Source organism: Corvus cornix, chromosome 4 (genome assembly GCF_000738735.6).
Source record: "Corvus cornix cornix isolate S_Up_H32 chromosome 4, ASM73873v5, whole genome shotgun sequence".
NCBI classification, from domain to species: Eukaryota; Metazoa; Chordata; class Aves; order Passeriformes; family Corvidae; genus Corvus; species Corvus cornix.
The window spans coordinates 61,039,845-61,054,484 of record NC_046334.1 but is presented as its reverse complement, the minus strand read 5'-3'; the positions used below and the strand labels follow the sequence as shown (position 1 = coordinate 61,054,484).

At 39.6% G+C, this 14,640-nt stretch overlaps 1 protein-coding gene across 12 annotated transcripts in view; it reads left to right on the top strand.

Moving 5' to 3' along the window:
• JAKMIP1 (janus kinase and microtubule interacting protein 1) overlaps positions 1-14,640 on the top strand; it is a 228,040-nt gene that overhangs the window by 187,056 nt on the left and 26,344 nt on the right. For 7 of the 12 annotated variants that reach the window (XM_019287012.2, XM_010401933.3, XM_010401931.3 and 4 more), the window contains one exon: positions 8,959-9,079. The exons of 2 other annotated variants lie outside the window; for them this stretch is intronic. In XM_019287012.2, coding sequence (XP_019142557.1) covers positions 8,959-8,996 — 38 coding nt within the window. In that variant the 3' untranslated portion in view covers positions 8,997-9,079. Of the gene's footprint in view, positions 1-8,958; positions 9,080-10,682; positions 10,739-12,349; positions 12,394-14,640 lie in introns of all 12 variants that reach the window. 3 more of the 12 variants (XM_019287009.2, XM_010401926.3, XM_019287010.2) reach the window with 2 other exon arrangements.

Sequence of the window (14,640 nt, the reverse complement as noted above, 5' to 3'; positions counted from 1 at the left end):
AGTGTTGTGTAGTTCTGTGATTGTTATATCTGACATCTGCACCTTTCCCAGACCAGCACATTCCTGTTGTCCCCCTTAGAGTTGACTCTGAGACTGCCATTTGCACTGACTTTTTCATGTGGACAGACAATTGATTCAACATTTTCTGGTTCTTCTCTGGTGACAAGACATCTTTATCAGGCTACAGAATTAAGCTCTTTATTGCTTACAGCTCAGCCAACACTGCAGACCTTCAAGCAGAGATTGTCAGGTGTCTGTCTCCCTGGCAGGGAGTTGGTTACCATGTGTTTAGGAGCTAAGCTTAAGTCATGCTCCAAGGATTGGGATTCCTTGGAACATCTATAAGTCTGAGTTAGTCTCTTGGGGTCCCTGCAGTCATGACAAGAAATCATCACTTGACCTACAGGACAGGATTCATCTCATCATAATGTAGGTCTAAACTAGGCAAGATGATCTGCACTCTAGAGGTGCCTTTTCAATTCACTGACTATAAAGATGAGTGGAATGGAACTACCTCAGATGTCCAGTCTACTGCAGGAAAAAGGAGAAGTGATTCCTGCCCAAAATACTTTAGCAGTAAAGTGAGCAAGGTCATTTAGTGCTTGGTTGTGGTGGCCTGGTAGTGCTTAGCAGGACAAAAACTTGCAGTCTTCCTCCTAAGTCCTAGGTGACTGCTCTGAACACCAGAGTAGTCTTCATAGAAGAGAAAATGGACATTAATACTTGGGAGCCTCTCTTTTGTGTTGTTCTGTCTGGGTTTTTTTGAATGTTCTGCCTGAGGACTCTTCCTCCATACTTACAGCTTGGACTAACTGTATAGTTTTGTCTTAATTTACAGTCACAAACTCTGGGTTCACTGTAAAATGTTTAGGTACCAGTTTATAAATAGATTAAACAGGAAATAAAATGTGCATGTAGATCTGAAGCCTTGTTGACCTGACAGGTTCTCCCAAGGCCCCAGGAGATCAGAGGCAGCATTCATCAAGTGAGGCATTGAGCATATGCCAGGTGTAGTACTAATACTTGGGAGCTTTTGCATGCTAATAAGCCATATTCATTGTTCTTTGTGAACTGTGCACTCCACTTGTGCATGCTTGCTCTTGAGTAGTGTAAAAGAGGACAATGCAGAACAGAGGGCAGAAGCTTATAAAATAGTGTATTCAAACACATGAATTCAGCCTGAGCTGGGGAGAGTTTTCTACAGTGGATTAGTGGCTGCAGCACTGCTGTTCTCCTGGGAAATCACCTAAGCACATGTGTTTCCTTTAGAGGGCTTCTGACCTCTTTTGTGTTCTTCTTAATTTCTGTGTCCTAAGTAAGGTGATATTAAAACAATTCCTTGTTGGTATGCTTCCTTGGGAGCTTTGCAGAGTGTGCAGGAGGGAAGTGGTTTCTGCTGCTCCTAAATTAAAAGCAGTTGCTCAGACTCCTGCAAGTCTATGGAAGATGACATGTCAGCTAAGAATGAGTGCTGCTCTTTGCACTGGCAAACTGGATGCTGGGGAAAGAATAATGTGATTGTCAAGACACATCTTTCAATTTAATAAACCATTTTGAAAAGAAGGCTTTTTCTCTGTTTAGTACTGGTCCTTGGGGGAAAAAAAAATCTAAACTCTAGCATGAAAACAAACACTCCATGTCTGTTTTGAAATAAACATACTGTCTTCTGCAGTACTGGGCTACACTGTAAATTTTATAGACAAATAGGATATGAATAAGACAATTGCCTTAGCAGTATTATTAGGAGTAATAACTTCTGTTGTGGATAAATCTGATCCTTTGAAAATGTAAAAACATTCATGTTTAATTATTTTAGCTTAGCTTTTCCCTTAGAAGAGGTTGTCCTGTCTGTAAGTTTTATTAGAAATGACATGATATACAGCTTATTATCAATTACTACTTTTGAGGTCTCACTTGAACAGAGGTTGTAGCAATACATTGTTTTGCATCTCTCGACTGCATACTCTGGAAGCTAATGTTGGGGGCTTCTTCCCGCTTCAGAATGGCTGTTTTGGGACTAATTACCGAGTCACAGTGTTGTACAAAATATCTGACTCTGCTTGTTGAAGTCCTCCTTGATTATCAGTACCCATGGAGCTGTGGGATCCTTTGTATTTTTGGATTGCTGCACCTGAACCCAGTGTTATCTGTTAGTGACCACAACATTAAAAAATCAACTTTTAATTTATTGCCTAATTTATAGGCCCACTTGAACGAGCTATGACACAGTTGAACTCGTGTTCAATGATTAATGCGAAATAAAAGGTAGTGTTACATGGCCCAGTTAGATTAGATGCTCTTGATCTAATCCTGTCAGTCAGCCACAGCTGTTAACCATTTTATGTCCTCATATAAGACTTTACTTGTGCTGCTGTAGGTTTTCAGGCTAAAAGAAGATCATATTATAATTAAATAGCTAGAGCTTGTATAAGAGAATAGGATAATTATCCATCTATATAATCAGAAATTTATAGGAGGACATGTTAAACAAATGTGATTTTTGCCACATAAAATGTTACAGAAATTTCTCAAAGTCATAAGAAAAAACTACAAATTCAGATTTCATTGCCTTTAAGTGGTAACTAACGCCTCTTACATCTTTGAAAATGACCCCTAAATCACTGAATTTGATTATATTTGCCCTACATAATCACTAAGGGCAAAAATGAGGACTCCTTGTGATTTTTAAATTTAGGTTTTATTCCATGCAAATTTACAGTTGAAGTATTTACCCATTGGACAGTATAAATAAAAGTAGCTGAAGAACCTCAATGTGGTTTTCCTGGGACTTGGTAGTATTCCCCTTTTTAAAGCCTGGCAAGTGGCAGGGCTGCTGAAGGGGCATTTCATCACTCTGAGCATCAGGAAGCGGCTGCAGATCTGCCAGGACAGTGTGGGAATTAACAGAATCCACAGATCTTAAAGGAATGTTCTCATTAGGAAGGACGCTTTTCTTCTCACCCTTTCTGTGTGCCAAGGTTGGTATCTCATCAGGGAAACCCTCAATACAGAATATTTTGAATGAGCATGCAATAAATAATATTTTTTTACTATATTTGGGCTATAGGAAAAATAATTTTCCTGGTATAATGAGTGATAAGTAGAACAAAGATCATATGGGAATAAAATGTAGCTGTTTGATCCATTTGATAATTTCCATCTGGATGGCATTTGCTTCCCTCAGTGAAGGGAATGGGAGCTGCCTATTTCTAGGCAATCTGTTGAGTTTCTTTCACAGAAAAGGACAGTTTAGCTTTTCTTTCCATATGGACATACATTAATACATTTACAAATGTTGTTCATATATCTTTTTTTTTTTTTAGATCCTGTAAGAAGTCTTAATTCCTAGGTGGGTTGGGATGTGGGTTGAATATTCTTTTTTCTTTTTTTCCCAGAAATCAGTAAGAGAGGGGAAAGACTCCCATTATTCTGTATAGATAGGTACTAGTTAATTTACTAAACCAAAAGAAACCTTGCTTGTTGGAGCAGAAAGCAAGTTAGCTGTAATGAGACCAGAATTATCATTGTTCCTCTGGGCCTGACCATGCTGGAGGAATGGAAGTCTGCAAGCGTGACTCCAGGCTATTGTGGGATCCAAGTCATGCAATCTGTGTCGTAAATTAAGCAAGTTCTACCTCAAGATTCTCCCTCTGGAACAGTGAAGTATTCTAAACATTAAGAGGATCATTATAATCATAATGTCATCTCAGCTAACCAAAGAGAAACTGTTTTCTTAGTACAGTGAGGTGACAATGGTTCATGCTGTGGTTTTGCCACTGCCCCGGGACTACTGGATCTTGTGCCTTTGTAACATTTTTAATTAGCTTTTGATAAGACTTGTGTATCAGAGACAAAACATCAGAGCTGATTCACTTTGGCACCCTGGGTAGGCAGACAGGTCTGTACCCTGTTCCCCTCACTGAGCGCATTCATTCCAGCAGGAATTCCTCCCTCCCAAAATGTCATGAGGTACCCAAGTTCAATAAGCAGATAGGCATTAATGCTTTTTCCTTGGAATACTTTCAGTTGAAAAGTTATTCTGTTCTCTGCATGGTAGTTTTTTTTTGGAAGTGCTTGTGTCTAAAACCTTTGGAAAAGTGTAGAAATCTCTTTCCAATATCCCTGCACATAAAAGCAGGAAGGAACAGTTGTAGTTTAAGAGGAAAACCCTATTTTCTTCGTGAAAAACAAGTTTGAATTTTTTTTCATTTGCCAAGCCCACGTGATGTAATCCTGCAGAAATGGGATATTGTGTGACTGCCTGGAGCTGAGGAAAGGTGCAAAACTTAGGAAAAGGGTATGAATCAGTGCCTGGTGTTTTAGGGCCACACCTCCTTCATCCTCTTCTTACTAGTAGGCCATGGATATTGTTTATTCTCTCCTTTTTAGTCTGCTGTGGTGGATGTGCCCAGACAGCTTGATTGCAAATTCATCCACAGAACAGTTCAGAGTTAAAACAGCCTTTTTTTGCTGCCACTGATAATCATTTGCCACTATCAGCAAAATTGCCACCTGTAATCAGATCTGTAAGAGCACAGATGGCTTCCAAATGCACTAATTCAGTACCAGAGCTGTGATTTTGGCAGCAATTGCTCCTTAGCATTTTGCACCTGGAATTTTTACTCATTTTCATATTTATCAAACAGCTGTAAATTGAGAACTCCAGCTTGCAGGTACTTGTGATCTAAAGAAGTCTGAGAAGGATGATTACACTCCAATTTCAACAGAGGCTTACCCTGATTCAGTTAAACTTCAGTTAGGGTCTGGTCCTCAGAGGATTTCAGTGCCTTGTCAATCATGTATTTCATCAGTGAGTTTTTGGATTTCAAAGCTTTTTTTTTTTTTATTTCCATTGTCCTATCTACTTGTTGGTAGACTGCACATGAGTAATCTGAGACAGAGCAAGCTCTGCCTGCTTACATGGTGGACTTCACGTTTGGGATGTGCAATCCAAAAGACAATTCCTGACTTTCAGAAAATAGGTTTTTTTTCCGTGTTCTGACCTTTAACAGTCTGCACCAGTGAACAGAGCCATGTCACAGGCAGCTGGTAGGAAGGCACTTGCCTCTTTCACAGCCTGCATCTGATATGCGAAGGGGGGCCCCACCAGTGCCCCAAACACAAGGTTTTCCCAGTAAGGTGATACAGATCTCTCTGCTGGGAAGTTTTGAAATTTCATGTGGTTGTAAACAAAGTATTTATCTGGAAAAAAAGGATTCCATGCTGGCTTGGCTGGCTGTATGCATCAGGAGTGCTCATAACTGTCATGTGACAGGAGGGGATGAAAAAGAGTGTTGGTTAGGTTTCTGGTGACAGGGAGTTTCATTATTCATGTAGTCCACAAGTCACAGTGAAATTATGAAGGATTTAAGGCTAGCGGGTTGGGTTGGCTATAAGTTTCTTTCATACTCATTTTAAAGGAGGTGAGGAGGGAGAGGAAAAAGATTTAAGAGAGGAAATAATGGAAACACAAATCTATCCAGGAACAGAAGCAGAGGTTGGTGGAAAAAGAGATGAAGTTGTGTTGAGTCAGAAGCACTAGAAGAAAAACAGGCAAATGTGTGTTAGGAAGGACAAAAATTTGTATGTGAATCCTTGTTTCTCAATTGTGATGGTTATGTTTTATAAATTGTATATATACTTAGCACACATTTAATTCTTCAGTAAAGCATAGTTAAAGCCCGGAACATTATGATTTGTCAGCTTCCTTCAGGGATAGAAGGCTTTTTATACTGCTAAATGACCTATATGGGAAAAAATAATGGCAGTAATTGCTTGTCTTTCTCCAAATTGGTGTTGGCATGGAGCGTTTTCAGCAAAATAACTGAAATAATATTCAGGGTGAACCATAGTTCTGGATTGTCTTGTGTGTATGTGGCTCATGTGGTAATTAAAAGGGAGAAAACCCAGTTTTTATTAGATTTCTTAGAGATGCATTAAAAGAAGAAAATGTCATGTGATACATTAGGCTATGCTTCAAAAGGGGGAGAAAAGGAGGCAGTGTGGAGCCTCCTTCTGTTCCCCAGAGTTTCAAAAATTCATGGCTGAGACAGTCAATGTAAACATTTTTCATATGAAGTTCAGCCTTTGTCCCTCCACAGCAAACGGCCAGAATGGGAAATCTTCATGTGGGTTGATTCTGAAGGGAAAGCACGTGTGCCTGGCTGAAGGACTTCCTGGGGGAGGGAGGGAATGGGTCAGAATGAGGAAACAGATGTTGTCTAGGCAGGAGTTCCCGCTAATTTTGTTTGGTCACCTGGCTGCTCCAGAAACCCTGTGACAACACATTTTCAGCTGAGAGCCTTTTCATAGACTAGCTGTGACAAATGCAACACCTGGTTTCACATAGAGACAGCTGATGTTGGTTACTTCTGTGTCACTTCAGTTGCAGTTGGGGATTTTCTGTTTTTCTTCTTCTGAAAGTATCTTTAACTGAGACACAGGTAGTGTCTGGTTAGCTAACACAAGTTAAACAGCCAGCTGAAATTTCCTTCCTTTGCCAGACCCCTTAGAGCTCTCTTTGTGCTCTCTAAGATTTTATCCAGACAGATCATGGCTTTTTCAGTCCTGGTGATGTGTGACAGTTGGATCTGGCTAATATCTCTGCCCTTAATGAGTTATTAAAGTGGGCAGCATCATTAAGAATTTATTTTAGGTCTTTTTCAGACCTTTTAGTTATGAGACAACAGTGGCTACTGCTGCCAAAAGGGGCTTTGCTGCTGCTGAGTCGTGGCAGGACAGGGCTTGTTGCAGTGGGGATCCTGCAACACGCATATATCAAACCAGGAGTCCCGTGGAAAGGAAATATATATGGACAGACAGATTCTTGATAGCTGTTTCAGAGAGATGTTTATTTCTCCAGCCGCATGGCCGGGGCTCTGCTGAGGAACTGTTCCAGTCACGGGACCAAGGGTCCTTCTGCCCGCGCAGGGAACACAAACCAACCAATGGGAACGAGGCTGAGCAGGGGCAGGGAAACCCCGTGTCTGTGCCCTCAGGGCCCCTCTCCCAGGGCTACACGGCAGGGGAGGGACCCCAACAAGGGCTTGTGCAAGTTGTGCTTGTGTGGTACCCCCACACATGCTGACACTGTGGCGTGGGCATCCTGTAAGCAAATAAGTTGCAGCATTCAAATTACTCTAAGGCATAATTGCTTAAAAATTGGCTTTATTCTTACTTGCAAAGTTACCCTCGTGTTTTGTAGGCATATACTAGAACACAACTAGTGAAGTCAAATAGCCAGATTGTTGTGTTTTTTCTTATGCTTAGAGAAAGCAAACTTGTTTGTGAATAGGACAGAAATATGCTTATTGCCAGAAAAGAAAGACCCATAAAAAAATGAGCCAGCAGCTGAAAGCAGATGCCTTGGGAAAGAGATGGGAACAGACTGGTCCTCTCCAGGACTTTCATAATTTTCTACTCAAGGACTTCCTGAAGCAGAGTTGGTTTCTATTCAGTCAGTGAACCTTGATAGATTTTCCTTCTATTAAATTGTGAAGTCTCTCTTGAACCCATATGAACTTTTTCTCTTTGCAGTATTCCATGGAAAGGACCCCCACTCTTAGTTACATGTTAAGAACCATTTTGCCATGAACCTGTTACCAGTCAGTGCATCCTGGCCATTGTCATTCCCGGTTTCCCTCTCCACTTCGGCAAGGTGTACTCTTGCCAAAGAATGAGTCTTCACTACAGAGTGTAAAGTTTGCAAAAGAATCTGTCTAGCAAACAGCATCTTAGTTTACTCGCAGCTTTTGGAATCAAATTTCCAAAGCCATTTCATGTCATATTATATAGGGTAAACATTTTTGAAAAGTCCTAAAACCTCTCTCCTTCAAAATTGCAGTTTTTATTGTAAATGGTCTCTTACTATTTTTTCTCTATTTTTAATTAAGATAGAGTACTCATTGAGTCAATTCCAGAGCACAGGAAGACTTTTGGAGGTATAATAAATATTGTAATCTGTGTTCCTTGTCATAGGAACACAGGATAAGTAGTGGGATGGTGAACTAAACTACAAAATAAACACCTTTTATTTTTGTATTTTGGTTAAGTACTTCCATTTGATATACATGACATTTCTCATGTTCTGTCTCCTGTATGGCTCCAAAGTATTTTGCACTCTGGAAATCCTCAGTTTTACATATTGTCTCAGGTTACTACAGTCAAGGGCAAAGTAAATAGGAAAAACAGAATGAGCGTCTCTTCTTGTCAACCTTTTTAAGCTGTGTACACACAATTAACATCTCCAGGCTTCCTCTTGCCTTTTCAGTTACTACCTGTTCCGATGGAACTTTTAAAGCCAAAGTCTTTATGTCTTTAGGTCACATTTCTACCCCAAAGTCTCACTTGTCCTACTGTTGAATATTAAGAAAGACAGTCAGCTTTTTCCAGTTGAAGTGTTGTGTTTCTCACATTCCTGCCTTGTGAATTTAGCAACTATTTATTTCAGATGTTGTCTTTTTATTCCATCCGATTCTATTACACCTGCATTTCTTTATTCACTATTTTGTCTGTTAAATAAAAGTCCCTTTTTATTAAAGTAATTTTACTACCACGTGATGCAATATTTTAATGCAAATTTATTAGACTGCCTAGCTAAAGCTGAAGATAGTGACTGATACAAGTAGCGTTTTTCTAATCTCCATATGGAATTAATAGGGAAAAATCACAGTGTGGGTCAGTAGTGGTTGATACTTGAAAGCTGTGTCCCCGTTGAACCAAAGCATTCAAAGCATGTGCTGAAATTGCATTGTAACTGGAATGCTGTATTGGCCAGGGGGGTAACAACTGACTTAATAGTATGAACTTAGATGAAATGTTGTGCTGAACTGGGGACACTGTTAAATTGACTTTCCTCACTAAAACAAAAACTCCAGTGCCTGCTTTTACACTATGTCAGTGATTGAAAAAACTAATGAAAAGACTCTTCTTCTTGTATGATTTTTGTTTTCTCTCCAGGGATGAGTTTACCAGTTGGTTTGGTCTGTATTATTTAACAGTGGAGAGAGGCATCCTGATGTTCAGTTCAGAGATGTGGATGAACTAGGGTGGTGCAACAACTTACAATGCAGAATGCAAGGTAGGTTCAATAAAAATGAATATTTAGTGGTTTATCTCAACAGTAAATAAGTAAGTTTTATTTAATTTTTATGCTTTTATTTTTTTGGTTTCATTTAGATAGAGCAAACCCTCTATGCTAATTTTTAGGAGTGTTAAATTTCAAATACAGCACATCGATCTTGAAACACTCAATAAAGTCAATAGAACCATTTCTGGTGACAAACCCACATCTGTCATTTTTTGCACAATGGTCACTGACATATAATCTATTCTGTTGCCTTACCAAAAAAAAAAAAAAATGAAGCCAGCAAACTAAGTAGAAATAAATATCATCATTTATGATATTAAAACATCATAATAGTTTAAAAATATATTATTTAAAATTGTTCTTAATGTATTTATTATATTTTTAGCTGAAATACCATGCTTATTTATATTTCCTATTCACTTTAGAAGGCTGGAATTCTTGCTCTCATTGGTTCTGGTCCATCAGTTGGACTTGGTCAGGACTCAGGTTGTGCACTGTTGCTGAGTCAGCCAATTCGCATCAGCTATTTACCTGCCTCTCTGAGCTGTGTAATGCTTGCTTTGATTGCATTCAAGATCCACACAGTCCTAGTGAAGAACTTAGCACACTCCACATGCCCTTGAAATACAGCAGCTTTATCCTTTACTGAGGTACAAAGAGATTAAGTCCAAAATTGTGCATAGTCCGTAGCAAAACAGGGTACCAAAATCTGGTCTAAATCCAAGGGCAGTGCACTAAGCACTGGATCCTTTCAGATCAAGAAGGAAGAGTTTACACATTTTTACCCAATACAAATAAATGTAATAAAAGCTGACGTGATTTTAATGGGAGATTGAGTTATGTATTAATTAATCTGGAGTAAGGCAGCTCTGGGGGGACCTTATCACTCTCTACCACTACCTGACAGGAGCTTGTAGCCAGGTGGGGGATGGCCTCTTCTCCCAGTAACAAGTGACAGGAGGAGAGGAAATGGCCTCAGTGTTGCACCAGGGGAGGTTTAAATTGGATATGAGGAAAAATTTCTGCAGAGAAAGGTTGTCAAGCACTAGGACAGGCTGTTCAGGGAAGTGGTAGAATATGAAGGTATTTTAAAGATGTGCAGATGTGACACTCAGGAGCATGGTTTGCTGGTGGACTTGGTAGTGCTGGGTTAATGGTTGAACTTGATGATCTTAAAGGTCTTTTCCAACCCAAATGATTCTGTGATTCTAAATAGATTTAGTACTTGTGAAAGGTGCCATACTAGTTACCTGGGACATGCAGGAGTCCTATATTCATTAACAGACACAATAATTTACATTGATCTAGCTACTGAAAGCTTGTGTAGGCTTGAAAGAGATACTTTTCTACAAAAATGAGAGTTCACAGTCCGGACTTTGATCCTTTGGTTGCCTGAAAGCTTAGATCACTATTCATGGAGGAAACATGCTACTGGATTCCTTATGAGATTCTGAGAACTTCCCTGCTGCTCCATCTTCCCGTTTCACAAATCAGAGTTTCCTCACTTTCAGTGTTTCCTCTTTCTGCCGCATTATGCCCCTTTCACATTTCACTCCCTCTGGAGACCTGCAATGCTGTTAACCATTTTTCACAGCTCCTGGCAACTGGCTGGACGGGAGACAGTGCTTGCTGCAGCTCACGTGGGTCTAGGTATGTACTCATTTTAACCAGCATATCTGTGCTGACTGAGTCAGGATCACTTGGCTCTTTCTTACATATGAAAATTGAAATAGCTTTCTGATTAATTATTTAAAATGCATTCTATTATCAATATATAAATTTAGTACATTCTCTTGTTTATACTGCTTTGGTATAGATGCAATATTAAGGGTACACAGAGTGTTCTGCTATTATTATCTGTAGTTTAAAATTATGTACTCTTTGCAGTTCTTCAACATCTTCCTGTGCACATTAATTTTAAATATGTATCTTTGCTGCCCTTTCCATTTCTCTAAACACAGTCCCTATGAGTGTAACATCACTACTCCTAGTCATCCTGTCATTTGGATTTATGCAAGTGTTATCTGAAATGGCTTATGAACTTTCAGAGGCATGTTGTTTCCATCTTCTTATCAAGGCCTTGGTCCTGCCTCATTAAAGACAATAGTAGTCCCATTTTCTTTACTATTCATACAGTAACCCCTACTGTAGCTCGATGTTTAAGATGTCAGTATAAACATGCACATTTAGAAACAGATCTTTAGGCTGTTTAAATTGTTTGTGTTCCATCAGAATAAGATAGTAGTTGCATTTTTTTTGCTCACAGTTGCCGTATGTTTGTGTCCAGTTTTTTTGGTCAGTGTTTGTACTGTGGTACTCAGGAGAATTTTTTGCAAACAGAAATTTCAGTTTCATGGCTGAAGCCCTTGCTCAGCAGCAACTATGAGCTGATTCTTTGAGCAGTCCATTTGAAATCCACTGCTTCCTGATGATTAAGTTGCACTTTGCCAGGCAAAGCTTAAATTAAATCCAAATGATCCAAGTTAGCTGAATGGACTGAAGATGTACACACCAACTTAAAAGAGAATTTGGATATATCTGCACAGCCCCAAGCAGAGGGGAACTGGCATGTATATGTGCCACTTCATTTGTGCAATGAATACTGGGTCAGGTCAGAGGGATTCCTGTGGCTTTCAGTAGCACAGGCACAGGCAGACCAATCTAGTTGCTTCCTGTGAAAGCCTGGAAATTTATCTTTTGTTTGAAATTAGCCTGAGAGTTGCCTGAATGCTAAAGATGTTTAATTATTTAGAGATGCTTAAGCAAGTCAGTTACCTAAATATGTATGTGGGGAGGAGGGGAAGAAGAATAATGACGATAGGATTCAGCCTAATATACTTAGCCTAGGTTTTTCAATTTTTACATATATATTACTGTCTTTGTTTACATATATATTACTTATCTTGTTGCCTTTCTGCAGTAACTGATGGATGTGAATCAGAGGATAAGCTTGAAACCAGATATTAGAAAGCTTTAATAGGACAATTTCTAGTCAGCCATGTGAATACCACAGCTGTGCTGGGGTCAGAGAGGCTTTTATGTTGTTTGTCTCCAAGTCTGACAGAAGATCTACTTGCCCTTGAGTCCATCTAATCAAATCAGGATTAAGTAGAAGCTATGGAACATAGATCACCCTGTAATAACCAGCTATGACTTCATGAGCACCAAAGGTTGTTATCCATCCTATATTAAATCATATAAACATGTGCTTTTCACATCACCTTCTTAACTGTTTTTGTTTTCTGCCATGGTTATACCCAGATGAGGAACTGAGGAAGTCTGCCATGAGTTCAGCAAGTACTAAGGTAACCCAAGTCTTTGCTGAAAGACATTAGTTATTCTATTAATATTTAATCTGGAGCAACCACTGACCTGCATAATTTGATGGAGATGGGTGAGCTTCTCCCTGAGCACCTCTAATGCTCTCATGCTTTCTTCACTTTTTAGAAGCAATGTAAACAAATAAACACCAAACACTGCGTTGCCGAAAAAAGTATGAAACGAGCCAAGAGTACTTGGTATTGCACATAAATTTTTCTGTCTTTTCCTGAAATTCCTCTGAGGGCTCATCAGTGTCTCTGAGCTGGTTGGCTGCTCAGGGGCTCTCCTGGCGCACTGAGGTGGGTTCCCAGCACACAGTATATGATGTGCCTTCTCAGGCACACCTTAGCTTCTGCTGGGATTTGTGGTTCTGCCCCCAGTGAGCCCCTGGCAGACATCAAGTTACTCATCCTAAGCAGTGAGATGAGACTCAGTCAGTTTGCCCTTGGTAGCATTGCTTCTGCTCAGCTTTCTCTGTGCTTTGTGAGCTCTGAATGCTGAGGCAGCTTCTGAGTCTGTTATGGCAGCTCTTTAGGAGCATCATTTGCAGTTACTACTCGGAGTACACCAAGATTAGGTGTATTTCTCTGAGCTATAGTTAAACCTGAATATTATTCAAAACAAATTCTGTGAAGTCTTTATCTATGCTGCTTTGCCTTTGTGTTCTCTTTCCCAGAAATCTTAATCATCTGGAATGATTTGATTCAGCCTGTGATCTAAAAATGCTCTTTTGACCCTTTGTTTCTTGTGTCAGTACCCTGCATCTGTCCTTGGAAATTCAATACGTTCTTCCACTGCAGATACTGGTTCCTTTCTCTGCCAACTGTGTGGGTGATAAAACTATGAGAAGAAATAGGGAAAACTATATAGCCATGTGACAAATGGGTTTTTGTCCCTTTGCCCCCACTCCACCTCATCTCTGCTGCAGGGGTCTCTTCCAGCACCTCATGCCAGTGAGCTAGCGTCTGCCAATAAAAATTACAATAGGCAAGATCATTTCTTTCTATGTCATGTGACATTCTCACAGATACTAATTGCTCCCTTGCAGGTGCTGTGAAGGGAGTAGGGTTCTCTCAAGGGCTGTGAAATACTAGCATTTTTATGTCATGGATATTATAGTATTCTGTCCCACAGGAACAAGAGAACTTTTTTTCAGTGCCATTAACATTTAGTTCCCTGAAAGATTGAGATCATAGACTTGCAACTGTAATATTTTTTAGCATGAAATAACTAATTTAATTTATAAACAATATATTGACTTTTAGTGAGGTCTTTACAGCAGGAGTCCAGATGCCAAAACCTAGTGCAGTGAAGTACTTTGCCAAAAATATATTTCAAAATTTTCTAAAGAAGATAATAAAGTCTTTAAATGGCAAATATTTAAGACCTGCATTGCTCACAAGTGTTCTGACACTCTTGTGTTATAGATTAAAAGAAAACTCAGTGCTATACCTCTCTGTATCTCATTTCATATACCATATATTACATATATATACTACATAGCACATGAAGTACAGCAATCTCTGCTGCTGCAATCAAGTAAAACTCCTTTCAAGGCAAAGGATCAGTACTCATTTACTAGCTTGGTCTAATATTGTATCACAAGAAGTTGTGTAGTGAGTAGTATTGCTAAAAAGGCTGTACAAAACTCATTTATTTTGCCGTTAGTATTTGTTCTCTTTCCAGGCTGTCCTAGAAAACTCAATCTCTCTGGGTCCATTTCAAATCAGTGTTCAGACTGCTGGTGTTTCTGGCTTGCTGTCTGAGAAGACAAATGTCACGGGCAGTTGTAGGAGAGAAGCCCCATGATTTGAAGTTCAGTTTTGCTCTGAAAAGCACCAGCCTGTCACCAGCTCTTGTAAGGCAGCAGTTGTGCTTATCATGGGAAAGTTAATGCCAATGTTTATCCCCACAACATCTCTGTGCCGAGTCCATGCTATTTTCTTTGTTGCAAAAGCATCTTTAATTTAAATATAGGGACGTTCTAATAAGAAGACACTTCACACCAAAGAACCCCTAAAGGGTCAGTACTACATTCATTTATTGGTTGTTCAGCAGAAATGCACAAAGTAGTCCAGTGCTTTTTTTTTTAACTGAAGCATCTGTTTGTGATTCCTGAGTAGATATCATGTATCTGAGTAGAACAGAGTTTCAGTGCCTCATTAAAGTTCCAAGTGACAGCAGATGGAGTCGGAGCTGGGATTAATTGTTAAGGAAAGTGAGAGGCGAGG